The sequence below is a fragment of the Triturus cristatus genome, chromosome 6 (genome assembly GCF_964204655.1).
Source record: "Triturus cristatus chromosome 6, aTriCri1.1, whole genome shotgun sequence".
NCBI classification, from domain to species: Eukaryota; Metazoa; Chordata; class Amphibia; order Caudata; family Salamandridae; genus Triturus; species Triturus cristatus.
In genome coordinates this window covers 112830467-112850846 of record NC_140589.1, presented here as the reverse complement: position 1 = coordinate 112850846, position 20380 = coordinate 112830467, and the positions used below count along the sequence as shown (strand labels likewise).

At 50.6% G+C, this 20380-nt stretch overlaps 1 protein-coding gene across 1 annotated transcript in view; it reads right to left on the bottom strand.

The window, feature by feature from the left end:
- LOC146816480 (exportin-5-like) overlaps positions 1 to 20380 on the bottom strand; it is a 1728456-nt gene that overhangs the window by 567004 nt on the left and 1141072 nt on the right. Inside the window, exon 20 of the mRNA XM_085610324.1 lies at positions 1627 to 1808. Within this exon, the coding sequence (XP_085466450.1) occupies positions 1627 to 1808 (182 nt within the window). The remainder of the gene's footprint in view (positions 1 to 1626; positions 1809 to 20380) is intronic.

Below are 20380 nucleotides of genomic sequence, written 5' to 3'. Positions count from 1 at the left end.
CAATGCTGTAGTGCCCTGATCCAAATAGCTTAATAAATTCAGATAATTCAAGTAGGGCAGATTTGGTACTATAACCGGGTCGAAATCTCGATTGGGAGTCATGCAAAAGGTTTTTAGACTCTAGAAATGAGGACAATTGTTAAATAATTATTTATAAAATCTTTGAGCAACAGCCATCAGACAAGATTTGAGCTGTGAAGAATTGTTAACTAGGTCTGAAGATAATGAGATGACAATATGAGTATCATCAGTTTACGACAGAAAGGAAAACCAAATTGCTTCAACAATGATTGCAAGGAGCAAACATAGATTTTAGAGAGTGGAGCTCAGCGAGGAGTCCAGAGGAATGCCAACAGCTATCGACCCTGTGTTAAAAGCATAGAGTTTGGAGGCAACCTAAAACGATCACCTCTCACCAAAAGAAGTGAACCATTGTGGGACCATGCCTACAATACCACATTCTCCAAGCCTCCTGAGGAGTACTGAATGGGCAATGCATCGAATACAGCACTCAGATCATGAAGGAAAGTATCTCCATCCCACCCCTATCGAGAATCTCCCTCAGTTCTTCCGTAACTGCCAGTGTGACAAGGGTGGATGCCCGATTGAGAGTGATGTAGAAGATTGGGAAGTTCAAGGCACTACAAAAGATGTTTATTCACATATTGCTCCAAGATTTTAGTCTACAAAGGTAGGAGTGATCGTCCAGTAGTTCTTTAGCTTCAAGGCATCGAGAGAGGGTTTTTTAAACACAGATTTGACCATAGAATGTTTACAGGTCTGAGGGACAGTCGTTGTGCTGACTGATAGGTAGAGAAGATCAATCAGACCAGGGAAGATAACGTTGCTGACTATATGGAGTACCCAAAGAGGCGCAGCTTTCCACAGGGATCTAGATTTGAGTCGAAAATCAACTTAAACTTCTAGGTGACAATAAGATCAGAGGCAGTCAGAGATGGCTCCCTACTTGAATTCATGAAGCAACTAGACTTAAACACGATTCCAGAGGGGGTTGCATTACAAATACCATAAATTTCAGCAATTTTTTGGGAAAAGAAATCCTCTTGTTGCATCAATCCTCCAATATAAGAGGATTAGGAACCTTATAAGTGGGATCCAAAATGGATTCAGCTATAGATAATATTTCCTTAGCTGAGTTTTTAGCCCATTACATTTTCTCCACAATGAAAGCCATTTGCGCATTCTTAATAGCCATATAGTAATCTTTGAAAGACACTCTGCCCTTGGCTTTGGATATGAGATTGTAAGATTTACCCCCTGACGTTCAAGAATTTTGCAGATTTTCTTAAGGGCTGTCAGCTGGTGATTAAACCAAGGTGCTGGAGGATAAGGCTTGGTTTTGAAACTGATGGCATTGAGATCAGCTTGTCTAAGACAGTGGTGATCCAGGAGTTGACTTTATTTTCCAGAGTCTCGACATGGGCATCTACTGTCAATAAGGAGGAATGGATTAAGTTGCTAAAGGCCATAGCATCCAGTTTAGTCTAGTTTTACATTTTTATAATACAATGGCTACTTCAAGATAGCTAATGCATTTAATAATGATTCTATGCAAGACAGACTTGATTGCTTGATACTAAACATTAATATGTTAACGCAACTCACCTGATGAGAGTGAACACATTGTTGAGAAGTGTTAAAATGAGTTCAGTGGAGGGATTGCGGAAGATTGGATCGCCATTGGGCATGCGACCAGTAACAAATCCACCATCTTCAGCCTCATTTACGTTTGCGGGTCGCTGAGTCCATCTCAACACTTCCAGGATGCTAGATACACAATAGCTGATCTAAAATGAAATACATTTAAAATGTAAATATTTTGGTAGAGATAGACCAGATTGTTACAGAACTTTTCTATTGCAAATTAGAGAAATTGTAGTTGAAGAACTAGAAAATAAACTTAGCTGTGAGGGAAGTTTTCCAGCATTTTTGCCTTCTAAAGATTCTAAAATATTTTCAATATTACGGACTTCCAGGAAAGAAATTAATGTAAAAAATATGCAAAAGGTAGTATAAACACCACATATTTTGCCAATTATTCTGCAGCCCATCCAATGTTCTCAGGTTGTTTGTCTCATCTGCCAATCAGTGTCAGAGTGCCTCAGGTTAACTCCAGTGGGCTTTTGAGATCATTTCTACAATTGCTGATTAGAACAGAAGAGGTTTCAACTGTATAATTGAGAGTTACAGAAATAATTAAACAATGTTAACCAACACCTTTAACTACGCAATATCATTTGTTTGGTCAAATGTTCAGTGTAATGAAATGGGCCCTTCCCTTTTAATCTGCATGGATTTTTGCTTGTAGACCACCTGGTTTTGAACTTTTTAATGTGGGTGAGCCTCACAACTGTGTACTCAACCGCAGTCAAATGACTACGTGTGTTTACCACCAGCCTTTCCGCCTCTTTAGATGAGAACGCTGAGGCGCAGCAAGGGTGAGGGGCGCTTGGCTAGACACATGGGAACACGTACGCATACGCGTGTACGGACTGCATGTGTGAGACTACTGTTGTGCACAGCCGTTAACTGCGCACAGGTAGCCTTGCAGAGAGGGGGCTCTGCAGGGTTAGAAATTGACCTGGAAAGGCCTTATAATAATAGTAGACATTCAGAGAAAGTCAGTGTGGTTTTCAGTCTTATCTGCTGTGACAATTTATTATTAATTACTTAGGGGGAAATCTGCCTTTGACCTACAAAGTCCATCACAATATCAAAATGGGGTGAGACATGTGCCAAAATGGATTATGCAAGTCCCAAGAAGCTATATGTACATCTTATGGGTCATCCAGAAGGATTATGATACTTACCCTTACCCTTACTACCGTGCATATGATAGTGTAGCTAGGTACTGTAATGGCCACAGGTGTCCGTGGAGGAGGGTGGGAGCATGTGAACCTGCAACACTACATGCCACAAACAGATGCTTACAGGGTAAGCAACATCAATGGCATGAGTGGTTGTAGATGCACATGCTTTGCATAGACTATAAAGCAGTGCCCTCCAAAAAGTGGTGCCTAACCTAAGGGTGTTGTAGTAGTTTGAAAAAGAGTGCGTAGGACTGCCTGTCCTACATTTGCTTGTTGGCGTGCTAAAACATCTACACAGTAATGTTTAGTGTGTGAGGTTGACCATGTAGCTGCTTTACAAATTTCAGCGATGGTATATTTCCCAGAAAAGCCAGAGGCTCTTATCTTATGAATAGAGTTTGCTCATGGAGGCGTGGGCAAAGTTCTTTTAGTTTTGATGTAACATGTCTGAATGCATTTAATTATCCATCTAGACATACCAGATTCAGATATGGGCTTTCCTGTGTGAGAGGCTGAAAAAGCTCCAAACAGTTGTTTAGTTTTATGAAACTCTTTAGATCTGTCAATATCGTACAAGAAAGCTGTTAACATCTAGTGTACGACTGCAACTGAATAAGCCTGTGCAAAGAAGAGAGGTAATTCAACTGACTAATTTAGGTGAAAGGTAGAAACTACCTTTGGAAATAATGTGGTGTTAGTTTGAAGTACTAACCTATCCTTGTGTAGCTGGAAGAAGGGATCTTCCAAGGTTAGTGTCTGGAGCTCACTGACTGAGGTGATTGCTACTGGAAAGGCTAACTTCCAAGGTAGGAATAGGAGGTGGCAATTATATAAGCGTTCAAATGGTGGACCCATAAGCTGGTAAGTACAATGTTGAGATTCCAAGCAGGTGGAGGGGAAAGCCTGGGTGGGAGTACTCTTTTAAGGCCTCCCAAGAATGCTTTAACAACTGGTACTTTAAACAATCTTAAATGATGTCTATTTTGCAGGTAGGCTGCTACCGCAGCTAGATGTAGGCACATTGATGTATACGCTAGTCCAGAAGTCTGCAAATGCAGTAGATAACTTTGTTAGATAGTTTTGATTAGTTGCATTAAAGGGGTCAATGTGTTCACCACAACAGTAGAAGACAAATCTTTTGCACTTTGCAGCTCTGGTTGTAGGTTTATGTGCCTCTTTAAGAATGGTCATACATTCTGGTAGGTGATTTAGTTAACTGAATTCTATGACATCAGGAGCCAAATCGCAAGGTTGAGTTCCTTTGGATTTGGGTGCATGCCCTCTCTGTGGTTCTGAGTGAGAAGATCTGGATCATGGGGAAGATTCTTGTGTGGCACTACTGAAAGTTCTAATAGTGTGGTAAACCATGATTGTTGAGGCGAAGTTTGGGCATTTTGCATTGTGTGCAGTTGCAAAGAGGTCTACCCTCACCTGTGGAAGTATGGGAGGAAGTCTCCGTGGAGGGCGTATGGGGGGGGAAGGAGATCCCACTTGTGGACGATCTGCTGTATCCTGCTGAGGTCGGCAAAATCGTTGTCAATCCTGGGAAGATGCACTGTTAACAGATTAATGTTGTGAAGTGTTACCCTACACCAAAACACCTGAGATAGGCGTGAACTGTAGAGTGTGTCTCACCCTTTTTTGTAAATAGAACATTGCTGTGGTGTTCTCAGTCCATTCCAAGACAACTTTGCCCTTGAGGTTGACTAGAAATGCTTTCAATGTTAGGTGAACTGCTTGAAGCTCTAGCTAGTTGATGTGGAGACTCTGGTGTTTGGTGTTCCAGAGACAATGAAATGATATTCTGTAGATGTGCAACCCATCCTGTAAGGGATATGTCAGCTGTGAGAATGATCTGGGGAACAGGGTGGAGAAGAGGCCACCCTTTTGATAGGTTCTATGTGTTTCACCACTGATGTGTGCGGCTGTCTATCAACACTAGATCTTGTAATTGAACCTGTAACTGAGACCATTGACTTGCTAGACATTCTTGCAACGGACGCATATGTAATCTTGCATGTGGCACTATTGCAATACAATACATCATCATGCCTAGAAGTCATTGAACTATTTTGACTTATGTGTGGATTGGGGTGAAATTGATGCAGCAGTTATGTGATGTTGTGAATCCTGACTGCATTTGGGTAGGATAACCCGAACTGTGTGTTGAGAATAGCCCCTAGATAAGGATGAATCTGTGAAGGATGAAGATGTGATTTTTGTATGTTGTTAGTAAACCCCAATTGATGAAGAAGTTGAATAGTGGTCTCAGTGGTTGTAGGCAAAACTAATGCATACTGTCTTGGATTAGCCAATCAGCCAGCTATGGGAAGACCTTAATACTCTGTGTAGATGTGCTGCAACTACCACCAGCAAAACAAGCAAAATGATAGACGAATGTTCCAAATTGGAAAACATTCATCCCCAGTCACAGATCTGGGTTTAATCCATCGTTATTTTGCTCACCACACCACCCCAGTTCAGACATGGCCATATGCAAATCAGTCTTGACCCTGTGCCTCATGGGAACAGTCCAGCCCGAACTGCCAAGCCATGTCTTCCCTGGACCGGAATCAAGCATCCTAGGACCGGTTTCGGTCTTTCACCCCTCTTCAGCCAGGATAGCTTGACTCCAGTGGCGTAGTGAGCACGGGACCCACGTCTGGGCATACCCTTCCCTCATAGGGCGAACAGCAAAACAGACAAGATGATGGACGGAATGTTGCACATTGGCAAAACATTTACCCTCAGTCACAGATCTGGGTTTAATCCATCGTTATTTTACTCACCACGCCACCCCAGTTCATAGGATTTAGGCCCAGATCTCTGTACTGGGGTGAATGTATGACATTGTCCTGCATTCTGTCCATCAATAGTTCTTTTTGCATTTGTCACCCTGAGTGGGACGGGAATGCTCAGTTGTGAGTCCCGGGCTGAAGAGGGCTGAAACCCCGAAACCGGTCATAGGATGCTTGTTTCCAGTCCAGGGAGGACCTGGCCTGGCAGTTCTGGCTGGACTGTTACCATTGGGCACAGGGTCAAGACGGATTTTCATATGGCTGGGTCCAAACTGGAATGGCATGGTGAGCAAAAAAACGATGGATTTAGGCCCAGATCTCTGTACTGGGGTGAATGTATGACATTGTTCTGCATTCTGTCCATCAATAGTTCTTTTTGCAACTACCACTAGACATTTGGTGAAAACTCCAGGTGTGTGAGAAAGTGCCCTCTTTCTGCATGGTAGCCCCCACGTTTTGCTAAATTGCTGATGTGCTTTGACTGAGTGTGCCCTGGGCTCCTGCTAATCTGGAACCCAGGGCCTATGTTCTTTCCCTAAAACTGCATTGAAGCATAAACCAAATTGGCATCTCTGGCCACAGGTCAGCCCCCGGTAAATGGTACCACAGGTACCCAGGGCATTGTGACCAGAGAAGGCCTCTAAGGGCTGCAGCACTTATTGTGCCACCCTTAGAGGTCCTGTACCATTACTCTCACACTCTGCCTTTGCAGGCTGAGTGTTTTGGTGCAGAACAAAGTGAAGAGTAGACATGGCACACATCTCTATTGCGCCAAAAAAAGAGAGAGGGGTCCTCCTATTCCAAAGGGACAGGACACCAAACTGACATCTAATCAACAAAACAATTTCCCTTTGGAAGGTCTTCAAGAGCACAGTCATTCACTTATCAAAACCATACAAATTTCACAGTAAGTATTTCAAAATCACCAAAGCTACATATAGTGTTTTTATTCAATAAATCTCAAGTCCATTTATAATTGTTAAAATCTTCTGTTACAGAAGTGCATTAAAACCATTAAAACACAAAAACAATATATATCATTAACTATGACATATGTCAAAGATGCATATATAGAGTAACATTCCTAAAATCTAAAAAATGGGAGATTTATACTGGACAGAGAAGAGTTACTGTCATTAGACGCACTAATCAAAAGGTCATGTCTTGGTCAACACATAGTTATCTGCAATACATAGTTCTCTGTAATACATAGTTCGGTGACCAAACCAGTTAAATTTAGTGCTTTAGAATACAGCGCGACGCATTAGGTGGTATCAACTGTTCCGACCACCTTCTTCAGGCAAAAAATACTTGATGTTTCCCAACAATTCACCAAACTTGGTGATGAAATGATTAAATGTTCTCAGGGGGTCACAGGCCTCCACCTAGTTATGCCAGTCCGCATGTAGGCCCCATAGATTTTAATATGTCAATGTGGGCCTGTAAACTTCCAATCCAATAGGACTTGGTTGTATTTAAAATGTGATATTTGCTTATTTTCACACCCACTTCTCCTTGTAATTGAATCTGGGGCCGGGACTTGGAAGTCTCCTGGTATACTCCCATCGTTCACTATTTCGAAATAGAACATTTGATCATTTCATCACCAATTTTGATGAATTGTTGGGAGACATCAAATATTTGTCTGAAGAAGGTGGTCGGAACAGTTGATACCACCGAAACGCGCAGCACTGTATTCTAAAGCACTAAATTGAACTGGTTTGGTCACCGAACTTTGTATTACAGATAATGATGTGTTGTCCAAGATACGACTTTTTGATTAGCGAGTCTAATGACAGTAACTCTTCTCTGTCCAGTATAAATCTCCCATTCTTTCAATTTTAGGAGTGCTACTCTATATATGCATCTTTGACATATGTGATTGTTAATAATGATGTATATTGTTTTTGTGTTTTAATGCAATTCTGTAACATAAGATTTTAACAATTATAAATGCACTTGAGATTTTATTGAATAAAAACACTTTGTATGTAGCTTTGGTGATTTGTCAATACTTACTGTGAAATTTGTATGGTTTTGATATGAGTGAATGACAGTGTGCTCCTGAAGACATTCCAAACGGAAATTGTTTTGTTGACTTGAGGACACATCTCTGTGTGCCATGCCTACAACCCACTGCCCTGGCATAGATCAGTCACCCCTCTAGCTGGGTGCACTATACCAGTAGTGAGGGTACTGGTGCAGGAGTCCTGTACCCCTACAGTGTCTAAGTCCATTCTTAGACATTGTAAGTGCAGTACTGCCAATAAGAAAATATGGTGCTGGGAGCTTGTCCTTGCGAAATCCACAGCACCATAATGGCTACACTGAAAACTGAGAAGCTTGGTATCCAACTTCTAAGCACATTAAACCCACACTGATGTAAGTGTTGGATTTAATGAAAAATGTACACAGGGCATCTTAGAGATGCCCCCTGAAAAACAACCCATCACTAGTGTCCAGGCTGAGTGGCTGCTTTAATCTGGCATCACCGGACATGTTTCTGAACCCCTGGGTCGAGAGCCTGCTGCTCTTGGGGTCCTGAAACAATGCATAACCTGGGACAAGGTGCAAAGCCTCCTCCCCCAGGATGAGCATGGTCCACGAAGGGGAAGCTTCAAAGGCTTGCCGCCTTTCTGAGCTACCCCAGGCCTTTTGCTGCCTTCAGCAACTGGTCCCCACCAGTGCTGACCTCCACTTTGGGCGGGAGAACCGGCGGGAAAAACAAGTGAGGAAGAGAGGTGTGCCCCCATCTGCCACCTCCACCCATCAGGTGGGGGAGGCGAGGTGAAGCACAACTATCAGTCCCCACCATCTTGCAGATGGGCGGACCCAGCCAACCAGGGAAAGGCTTATGCCCCCCCTCCCATTGGAGGGTGGCATAATAAGGGTGTACTCATCCCAGGGAAGGGACCCATTGGTCCCAATCTTTTACCTACCTGTAATGCCCCTAAATCTAGTATTTAGGGGCACCCCTGAACCTCGCTTCCTGAGACAAGAAACCAGAAGAAGAAAAGAAGAAGGAGGACTGAAGAACAAGTTACTTACCTTCGTTAACGATATATCTGTAAGAAATATTAGTTAGTTACATTCCTTACCTTAGAATATCCCCAGGCGTCAGGCTGGATCCAGAAAGATTTTTCGTCAGCAGTACCCTTGAGCGTCGGTAGGCGTCGTCTGCGACTCCGCGCCCATCGTTGGCTTCGTGATCGCCGGGATGACGTCGTTGGAGTACTTAGACGCCGCCCTTGCGCGCTGACGTCAGGTCTGTACATAGCTTTTCACCAGATTTAAGTCCCACTGAGGCATTACAAAGGGGACAGGAGGAAACTTGTGAGTAATGCCTTTTAAGAATCTACTTACAACAGGGGACTTGAAAAGAGAAGGCTGATCAGGAAGCCGTAAGAAGGCAGAAACAGCTGAAAGATATTCCTTGACGGCGCCCAAAGCAGAGCCCTGCTGGGCCAGGGAAATAAGAAAGAGAACCTCAGATAGAGGGGCGGAAAGGGGATTCACGGCCTTTGCTGTGCACCATGCCACAAATTTGTTCCACCTGCAGGCATATACCGTTTTAGTGGAGGGACGCCTGGCTGCCAGAGTGACATCACAGACTTCAGGAGGCAAGTCAAATGGCATCAACTGCCGCCGTTCAATCTCCACACATGGAGGTGGAGGCTGGACAGGTTCGGTTGGAGGACCGTCCCCTGCTGCTGCGACAGAAGGTTCTCCTGAAGAGGCAGACGAATCGGGTGATCGATTGACAGACTGAGTAGCTCGGGATACCAGTATCTTCGTGCCCAATCCGGAGCCACAAGGATGACTTGGGCCCGGTCATGCCTGATCTTCTTCAGCACTCTGGGTAGAAGTGGAATAGGCAGAAAGGCGTATAACAGACCGCAACTCCACTCGCGTCGAAAAGTGCCTCCGAGCGAGTGCCGCCTTGGAAATTCCAACGCACAGAACTGATGATATTGCGCGTTCTCTTCGGTGGCGAATAGATCTAACCAAGGCTCTCCACATCGCCAAAAGAGGCCTTGCGCCAAGTCCGAGTTCAGACGTCATTCGTGATCCATCATGCACCGGCGGCTGAGTTCGTCCGCCCTGGCGTTCAGAGAGACCGCCAGGTGTTGAACCACCAGGGTGATGCCCTGATGTTCCAGCCATGTCCAGAGGTGCAGAGCCTCCTGACAAAGGGTCCATGACTCCACCCCGCCGTGTTTGTTGCAATACCACATGGCGGTGGTGTTGTCCGTGAACACCTGCACTACACTTCCCCGGACAGACGGAAGGAATGCCTTCAGTGCAAGCCGGATCGCCCGCAGCTCCAATAGGTTGATATGGAGCCGGGACTCCGCCGGAGACCAGAGTCCTCTGATCTCCGCCTCTCCCATGTGGCCCCCCCATCCCAGGAGGGACGCATCCGTCACCACTACGTGCTCCGGTTGAGGTAGGGAGAGGGATCTGCCACTGACCCAATCGCGGTCCGTGAGCCACCACTGCAACTGCTTTGCAGTGCCCTCCGAGATCAGGACGTGGTCGGACAGGTTGCCCCGATGTTGAGCCCACTGGAACTTCAGGTCCCACTGCAGAGCCCGCATCCGCCACCTGGCGTGATGTACCAGCAGGATGCAGGAGGCCATCAGACCCAGCAGCCGTAGGGCCATCCTGACCGAAACTCAGGATGAAGGCTGAAAGATTGGAATCAGAGCCTCAATATCTCGAACCCGCTGTTCGGGAGGATAGACCGAAACTGCGCTGAGTCCAGAACCGGTCCGATGAAGAGGAGCTTCTGGGAGGGACTCAGATGTGACTTTGGCACGTTGATGGAGAACCCCAGCGAATGCAGGAGGTCGGCCGTAGTCTGGAGGTGGGAGACGACTGTTCGGGGCGAGCCCACCTTCAGCAACCAGTCGTCGAGATAGGGAAAGACTGGGACCCCTAATCTGCGCAGATGAGCTGCGACCGCCACCATCACTTTCGTGAACATCCGAGGGTCACTGGTGAGACCGAAGGGGAGCACGGTGAACTGAAAGTGCTCGTGGCCTACCGTGAAACACAGGTAACGCCGGTGGGCCGGCAGGACGGGGATGTGGAAGTAAGCGTCCTGCAAGTCCAACGCTACCATCCAGTCTCCAGAGTCTAGGGCAGCCAGAATCTGAGCTAAAGTCAGCATCTTGAACTTCTCCTTCCGGAGGAAGGCGTTGACGCTCCTGAGGTCCAAGATAGGGCGTAGGCCCCCTTTGCCCTTCTTGGGAACCAGAAAGTAGTGGCAGTAACAACCCCACCCTACTTCTGGGCCAGGAACGCGCTCGATGGCCCCCTTGGCCGAGAGGGCCGTAACTTCCTCCTGCAAAAGTTGCAAGTGATCCCCCGACATGCAGTGGTACTGCAGTGGCATGGCTGGAGGGGTCGCCTCGAAGGGGAGGGAGTAGCCCCTTCGCACGATTTGCAGCACCCACCTGTCCGAAGTGATGGTACGCCAGTGGAGCAGGTGATGGCGAACTCTGCCTCCCACTGGCGTGGAATGGGCCTGAAAGCTCGGACTAGGAAGGCTTTGAGGCAGATGCTGCGGGAGCAGATGTGGACTGACCGGCTCTCTGTCCCCCTGCTCCGCCAAGGCGGAATCCACGTCCGCGACCTCGTTGAGGCTAGATCTGCAGCCTGTGGCTGGACGAACATGCGGGTGCGCCCCTTCATTGGCCACGAAAGGGACGAAAAGCGGAAGTTTGCTGGCGCTGGGCCGAGAGGCCCAAGGACTTGTCCATAGCCCTAGAGTTCTTAAAGCGCTCCAGCGCACTATCCGCTTTGTCGCCAAAAAGGCGACGGCCATCAAAGGGCATGTCCATGAGGGTGCTCTGGAAATCCCCTGAAAAGTTCCTGGACCTAAGCAAGGCATGACGACGAATCGCCACCGTCGTTGCAATCGCTCTACCCAGCGAGTCCGTGGTGTCAAGTCCACATCGAATAGAGTACTGTGCTGCATCCCGCCCCTCAGCAAGAGCCTGGGCCAGCTGTGTCCTGGCCTCCTCTGGACACTGAGGCAGCACGCACGCCACCTTATCCCACTCAGAGTGGGTGTAACGGTCCAAAAGCCACGCTGTATTATTGGACCGCAACCCCAGACTGAGGGAGGAAAACAGTTTCTTTCCAACCTGCTCCAAACTTTTGGATTCCCGATCCGGAGGTGCGGAGGGGATGGCGGTTTGGGACGTAGAGGCCTGGATAACCAGACTCTCAGGGCTGGGGTGTACGGACAGAAAGCTGGGGTTGCCCAGAGCTGGGGGGTGGCGCCGGGCCACGTTCCGATCCACAGGAGAGTCTGTGGAGGGATTGGACCAAGTGCCCATAGAACGTCAGTGAGGGCCTCATTAAACTGCAGCAGAGGCTCCGAAGTGCTTACTGGCAGTTGAAGCACCTCAGTGAGGAGGTTAGTCCTCACGGCCGCTGCAGGGAGCTCCAGGTGTAAGGCCTGGGCCGCCCTGCGCAACACCACAGAATAAGTTACACCCTCCTCCGTAGCCACGGAAGGAGGAGAGATGAAACCAGTGTCAGGCGAAGTGTCTAGACCACTGGCATCCCCAAGCTCGTGTGCCCAATCCTGACTTAACTGGCACTGCAGAGCCAGAGGGTCCTCAGACCCCTCCCAGTCCTCCCCTTCATCCGTCTCCTGGTAAACAGGCAGAAAGGACGGAGCCGGGTCATAGATGAAATGCTCACCCATCGACGCCGGAGATGGCGCCGAGTGGCGCTGCTTCGACGCAGGACCCGGACTGAAAGTAGGAATGGCGTAGTCAGAGGATGGCGCCGGGAGCGGCACTATGGGGGTCGGCACCGGCGGGGGAGTCGTAAGGTCAACCGTCGTCGACCGGGATCCAGGTCTGGATCCCACGGGGACCTGTGACGCCAGGACCAAAGTAGACGACTGCACCGGAGCCGCCGGCTCGCTAGGCCCCCCAGTCGGACCTGCGGGGCCCGGAGGCGCGCCGGCAGGCCTCGACGGCGGAGAGAGACTCCTCATGGCCACGAGGAAGTCCTGAATCTCGCCCGGAGTCGCATGATGCCCAGGGACTGGAGGGTATGGGGCCGGATGAGACTCCTGCGGCTCCGGCGGAGCTGCGCAGGTGGTGCCACCCGAACACTCTGCCGAGAAGAGCGACCGCCGAGGGTAGTCAGAAGAGCGATGTCGCTTCTTCGACTTCTTTTTACTGTGCCTCGACTTACCTGAATGCGGGGACTTGGAGCCCGACAAGCGGTGATGACTTCGGCTCCGCAACCGGTCCCTCGACCTCCTCCTCAACCGGGACCTCGAGCAGCGCAGAGCCGACTGCGGGATCTCGAGAAGCTTGCGGGACCGCTCCCGTCTACCCTTTGAGGTCAGGGCCTGGCAGTCGGGGCACGACTTGTCATCGTGGTCGGCCCGAAGTCAGTAGAGACACCGATGGTGGGGGTCGGTAACCGACATCAGTCGGTGACAGATGTCACCCGACTTGAACCCGGGCATCTCTACCGGCACCAGGAGTCGAAGTCGACTCGAAAAGAGAGACAAAAATGTCCAAAAAGTTAGTAAAAAAATGACTAAGGGTACGCTCTTCCCAGATCTGCGCTTACTGGCGCGGAAAAAAGAAGAACTGCGCGAGGGCGGCGGCTAAGTACTCAGACGACGTCATCCCGATGACAGACGCAGACGACGCCTACCGACGCGCAAGGGTACTGGTGACAAAAAATCTTTCCGGATCCAGCCTGACGCCTGGGGATATTCTAAGGTAAGGAATCTAACTAACCAGTTTCTTTCAGATCAGCTGTGACAAAGCTAACAAGAGGAGGACGCCCAATGACTTGGCCCCAGCCCGACAGGCCATTCCCCATCTCAAACCTGCTCCAACGAAATCCAAGGGTGTCCTGCAGCCAGCAACCTTGAGAAACCTGGAGAACCTGCCTGCCAACCCAAAGACACTGTCTCCGCAAAGGGTCTACCCCACTCTTCACCCGACGCCCACGGCCCGAGTTCGAGTGGTCCAACACCAAGAGGAGGTCTACCCGGCAATCCTAACCCGAGATCCAGTGATCTCTGACCTACCTCATGCCTCCAGCCAAATGGCAGCAGCCTCAAACCGGAAGGTTCCCCCCCAACCGCGACCAGGAGCTGGTAAGAAGATCCGACCTGAAAAGGCACCCCTGCACCTGACGCCCCACGGCCCTGGGTGGCCCAACCAACGGTGCCTCACCAACCCCCAACATCCCAACTTACCTCTCCAAGTGGAGGTTGAACCCAGAAGAACTCCGTCCCCGAGACTGCAGTGTGTTTGTAAACCGGAGACTCCCCATTGAAAGCTACAGGGCACCCAGCGCCAAAACAGCACTCTGCACCCGGCCGCCCCAGTGCCGCTAAGGGTGCATCTTTTGTGCTGGACTCAACCCCTATTTGCCCTGAGCTAAAGTCCAGGAGCTTTGCTCCCACAACCCAGTGGCATGCTCATCAGCAGTCACCAAAAGGAGGCCCCCTATCCCCTATTGGATAACATTGGACCTCAGCACTCTGCACCCGACCGCCTTAGTGCCGCTGAGGATGTAACAAGAGTGCATCCTAGACCCTGGGGGACTCCTGAGTCTAACCCCAGAATACCAACTCCCACAACAAAGTACTTACCTTTATACCAATAACACCACTGAACTCCATAGGAGAACACGGACTGTTTTTCTATGAAAAGTTTTTTAGTGTGGAGTTGGAAAATCTCAGAAATCCTTTAAAACTGTAACTAATCAAAACGCTTTTACTTACCTGTTTACAGGAAATGTCCCAGTGCAACATCCAGGTAGAACTGTGTAAGAAAAGTAATGTACATGATATTCTACTGACAGAACAAGTTACTTACCTTCGGTAACGATATTTCTGTATGAAACATAGGTTAGTTATAGATTCCATACCTTCGAATTACCCCCAGGCGTCAGACTGGATCCGGAAAGTTTTTTGTCAGCAGTACCTCTGTGCGTCGAAAGGTGGCGTCGGTCAGCTCCGCGTCAGTCGTTGGTGTTGTGGTCGCCAGAATGACCTCGCGGTAGCTACTTAGACGCCACCCTCCCGCTCTGACGTCAGTTCTGTACACGACATTCCGCACCAGAAACGCAGAGCCATGCAAGACACTGACCACTGGTGCACATAACTAGGGCCCAGAAAAGATGTCCTTAACCCTATTAGTCAGTTCGCAAAACAGGGAGGATGGGTGGGGCGGTAAGGAATCTATAAATAACCTTATGTTTCTTACAGATATATCATTACTGAAGGTAAGTAACTTGTTCATCTGAAAGAAACCGTTATAGATTCCTTACCTTAGAATAGATACGCCAGCAATACCAACCCCGGAGGTGGGTCTGCAAACCAAGTTCACACCAGAAAGTCCTGGAGAACAGAACGGCCAAAGAAGGTGCCTCTCTGGACTTGGCTATCCAGGCAGTAGTGTTTAGTGAAAATGTGCAAAGATGCCCACGTCGCTGCCTGGCAATTTTCATTCAGAGGGACTCCTCGTCCCAAAGCAGTAGTGGCTGCCATCGCCCTGGTGGAATGGGCACATAGCCCCACTGGAAGCTCCTTTATAGCTAGAGAATAGCAGGCTTTGCATTAATACACAAAATAACCCATCTAGAAATGGTCTGCTTGTGTACGGCCCGACCTTTCTTGGCGCTCACGTAGCCAACATAGAGTTGGCCATCCACCCGGAACTGTCTAGTGCGATCCAGATAGAAGGCAAGGGCACGTTTTGGGTTCAGTCGGTGGAGCCTTTGTTCCTCTTTCGATGGATGCGGAGGTGGAAAGAAAGTGGGCAAAGTAATGTTTTGCCCAATATGAAATGAGGTGACCACCTTGGGAAGGAAGGATGGACAAGTTCTTAGGACAACCTTGTCCGGATGTACAAACAGAAAAGGAGGTTTGGATAAAAGAGCCTGGAGCTCACTCACTGTTCTGGCAGATGTGATGGCTACCCGGAAAGCAGTCTTAAGAGTCTGAGAGGAGAGTTGTGAAGCGGCTCAAAGGGAGCGCACATCAAATATGTCAAGACCAGATTCAAGTCCCACTGAGGCATTACAAAGGGGATAGGAGGAAAGAGAGGAGTAATGCCTTTTAAGAAACAAATTACAACCAGGGACATGAAGAGAGAAGGCTGATCAGGAAGTCTAAGAGAGGCAGAAATGGCCGAGAGATAGCCCTTGATGGTGGCCAGAGCAGAGCCCTGCTGGGCCAAAGAAAGGAGGAACAAGAGAACCTCAGAAAGGGGGGCAGAAAGGGGATCCACAGCCTTTGCTGTGCACCATGCCACAAATTTGTTCCATAGGCAGGCTTATACTGCCATAGTGGGAGGACGCCTGGCTGCCAAGATTACATCACAAACTTCTGGAGGCAAGTCAAATGACGTCAACTGCCACCGCTCAATCTCCACGCAAGGAGGTGGAGGCTGGACAGGTTCGGGGAGTGGACCGTCCCCTGCTGCTGCGATGGCCATGTTGAGCAGCTCAGGATACCAGACTCTTGGTGCCCGATCTGGAGCCACAAGAATGACTTTGGCCCAGTTGATCTGTTTCAGCACTCGGGTAGAAGTGCTATAGGCAGAAAGGCGTACAACAGACCGCAACTCCACTCAGCGTCGCCTAGCGAGTGCCGCCTTGGAAATTCCGCCTTGGAAATTCCAGCGCGCAGAATTGCTGACATTGCGTGTTCTCTTCATGGCAAATGGATCTAACCAAGGCTCTTCCCACTGTCAAAAGAGACCTTACACCACCTCCGAGTGAAGACGCCATTCGTGATCCAGCATGCACCTGCGGCTGAGTTCGTCCGCCCTGGCGTTCAGAGAATCTGCCAGGTGTTGAACCACCAGGGATATGCCCTTATGTTCCAGCCATGTCCAGAGGCGGAGGGCCTCTTGACATAGGGACCACGACCCCACTCCGCCTTGTTTGTTGCAATACCACATGGCGGTGGTGGTGTCCGTGGTGGTGGTGTCCGTGAACACCTGCACTACACTTCCCCGGACAGAGGGAAGGAATGCCTTCAGTGCAAGCCGGATCGCCCGCAGCTCCAGAATGTTGATGTGGAGCCCGGACCCTCAGGTGGCCGCCCCATCCCAGCAGTGATGCATCAGTCACCACTGTGAACTCTGGTTGAGGAAGGGAGAGGGATCTGCCGTTGACCCAATGCTGGTTCGTGAGCCACAACTGCAATTGGTGTGCAGTGCCCTCTGAGATCTGTATGCAATCAGACAGCATCCCCTGATGTTGCGCCCACTGGAACTTCAGGTCCCACTGCAGAGCCTGCATATGCCACCTGGCATTATCCACCAGCAGAATGCAGGAGGCCATCATGCCCAGCAGCCAAAGGGTCATCCTGATCGAAACCCGGGATAAGAGCTGAAAGATCGGAATCATAGCCCGAATATCCCGGACTCGCTCCTCGGGAGGATAGACCCAAAACCGCATCGTGAACAGAACCGCTCCGATAAAGAGAAGCTTCTGAGAGGGAATCAGGTGTGACTTCGGCAAGTTGATGTAGAACCCCAGCGAATGCAGGAGGTCGGCCGTACTCTGGAGTTGGGAGACGACTGTCTGGCGCAAGCCCGCCTTCAACTACCAGTAGTCAAGATAGGGGAAGACTGGGACCCCTGAGCTGCGCAGATGAGCTGCAACCACCGCCATCACTTTTGTGAACACCAAAGGGGCGCTGGTAAGGCTGAAGGAAAGTACGGTAAACTGAAAACGCTCGTGGCCTACCATGAACCGCAAGTAGCGCCAGTGGTCCGGCAGGACGGGGATGTGAAAGTAGGCGTCCTGCAAGTCCAACGCTACCATTCAGTCTCCAGGGTCGAGGGCAGACAAGACCTGAGGTAACATCAACATTTTGAAATTCTCCTTCCGGAGGAAGCAGATGACGTTCCAGAGGCCCAAGATAGGACGCAGGCCCTTGTCCTTCTCGGGTACCAGAAAGTAGTGGGAATAGCAACCACAACCTACGTCTGGGGCAGGAACACTCAATGGCTACCTTGGCCAAGAGTGCCATAACAACCTGTTGGAGAAGACCCAGGTGATCCCCGATATGCGATGGTACTGAGGTGGCATGGCTGGGGGGTGGGTAGCCTCAAAGGGGAGGGAGTAGCCCCTTCGGACTATCTGCAAAACCCACCTGTCGGACGTGATGGTGCGCCAGTGGGGGAGGTGATGGCGGATCCTGCCGCTCACTGGCGATTGATGGGCCTGAAAGATAGGTCTAGGAAGGTTTGGAGGCTGAAGCAGAGGGGGGGGGAGGAGGGGGAGGGTTGGTGGACTGGCCCGCTCGCTGGCCTCCCCAACGTCCTCTCTCCAGTCCAGATCACAATCCAATCAATCAATCAATCAGTGCCACTTGTAAAGCGCGCTACATACCCGTAGGGTCTCAAGGCGCTGGGGGGGGGGGGGGTGCCGCTACTGCTCGAACAGCCAGGTCTTCAGCTTCTTCCTGAAGGAGAGGTGGTCTTGGGTCAGGCGCAGGTCGGTCGGGAGGGAGTTCCAGGTCTTGGCGGCCAGGTAGGAGAAGGACCTTCCTCCTGTAGTCGCTCTTCGGATGCGGGGGACGGCGGCGAGGGCGTGGTTGGCTGATCGGAGGTGGCGTTCGGGAGCGTAGAAGTTGACTCGGCTGTTGAGGTAGCTCGGGCCTTGGTCGTGTAGGGCTTTGTGTGCGTGGGTGAGGAGGCGGAAGGTGATTCTTTTGTTGACGGGGAGCCAGTGAAGGTCTCTCAGATGTCCGGAGATGTGGCTGGTTCGTGGGATGTCGAGGATGAGTCTGGCTGAGGCGTTCTGGATCCGCTGGAGTCTCTTCTGGAGCTTGGCGGTGGTACCGGCGTAGAGGGCGTTGCCGTAGTCCAGTCGGCTGGTGACGAGGGCCTGGGTGACGGTCTTCCTGGTCTCGGTGGGGATCCACCAGAAGATCTTCCGTAGCATGCGTAGGATGTTGAAGCACGCCGAGGAGACGTTGTTGACTTGCCTGGTCATGGAGAGGGAGGAGTCCAGGAGGAAGCCCAGGTTGCGTGCATGGTCTGTCGGTTTGGGTGCGGTGCCCAGGGCGGGAGGCCACCAGGAGTCGTCCCAGGCGGAGGGTGAGGAGCCCAGGATGAGGACCTCCGTCTTGTCCGAGTTCAGTTTCAGGCGGCTGGTCGTCATCCACTCGGCTACCTCTTTCATCCCTTCGTGCAGGTTGGATCTGGCGGCGGCGGGGTCGTTGGTCAGGGAGAGGATCAGTTGGGTGTCGTCGGCGATTATGCTGAGGTTGTGTTTGCGTACGATGGCCGCGAGGGGGCTCATGTAGACGTTGAAGAGGGTGGGGCTCAGAGATGATCCTTGAGGGACGCCGCAGGTGACTTCGGAGGCCTCTGACTTGTACGGTGGTAGGCGGACTCTCTGTGTTCTTCCGTCGAGGAAGGAGATGATCCAGTCCAGCGCCTTGTCCTGGATTCCGATGTTGCTGAGGCGCCGTACTAGGGTGCGGTGGCAGACCGTGTCGAATGCCGCAGAGAGGTCTAGGAGGTTGGTCAGAGTCACCGGACCCCTCCCAGTCCTCCTCCTCGCCCTCTGGGTGCCAATCTGGCCAGAAAGGGACCACGGGAGTGAACCGGGTCACAAAGACACCACTCGGCGCCGGATCCGGCGTCAGGTGACGCCGGTCCGGCTCCCTGTCCACATCAGGATGGAGGCCGGGGTCAACGCCAGCTAGAGGCACAACCGGCATCTGTTGCGGTGCCGCAGGAAATGGCACCGGTGCAGGTGTTATGAGGTCAACCGGCACGGATCCAGATGCAGGCCTGGATCCATGGGGGGCCCTTCGGCGCCGGAGTCGCCGGCAGGAAATGCCTAGGACCCCAACCGAGTCTGCGGGGCTGAAGGCACGCCGGCGGAGTCGGGTTGCCCAAAGATGGCATGCCTCACCACGTAAAACTGACGAAGCTGGCCAGGGTTTGCTCCGGGTCCCGGAAAGGGAGGGAAACTGAGTCGACCCTTTAGGCTCCGCACGTGGGAGTGGCACCGCCCGCATCCCTCGTCGCGTCAGCCGACCAATGGGGAGAAGTCGAAGAGCGACGATGCTTCTTCGAATTCTTGTGCTTCGACTTACCTGATCCCGAGTGCGAAGACTTGGATGACGAGTGGTGATGGCTCCGTGACTGGTCCCTCGACCTCCCTGACGACCAGGATCTCGAATGGCACGGAGCCGACTGCCGATGCTCAAGAAGCTTTTGGGACCGCAAAGACGTCGGAGCCATCGTCCGGCAGTCGGAGCACGACTTGGCATTGTGGACACGCTCCAGGCAAAAGAGGCACACGCAGTGCGGATCAGTCACCGACATCAGTCGGGTGTGAGAACTGCAAGCCTTGAAGCCAGGCATCTCTACGTGCACCGGGAGTCAGTAAGACTCAAAAAGACCAACAAAAGTCGCTCAAAAAGTTCAGTCAAAAAGTGACTGGAGGTACCGCTCTCTCCGGATCTGCGCTAGCTGGCACAGAAAAAGAAAGAACTGACATCAGTGCGCGAGGGGGGCATCTAAGTAGCTACCGCGAAGTCATCACGGTGACCACGATGGACGCGGAGCCAACCGACGCCACCTTTCGATGCGTAGAGGTACTGCTGACGAAAAACTTTCCGGATCCAGTATGACGCCTGGGAGTAATTGTAAGGTAAGGAATGTGTAAATAACTGTTTCTTTCAGATAGTCAAATATAAAGTATATGTACAGTATTCCA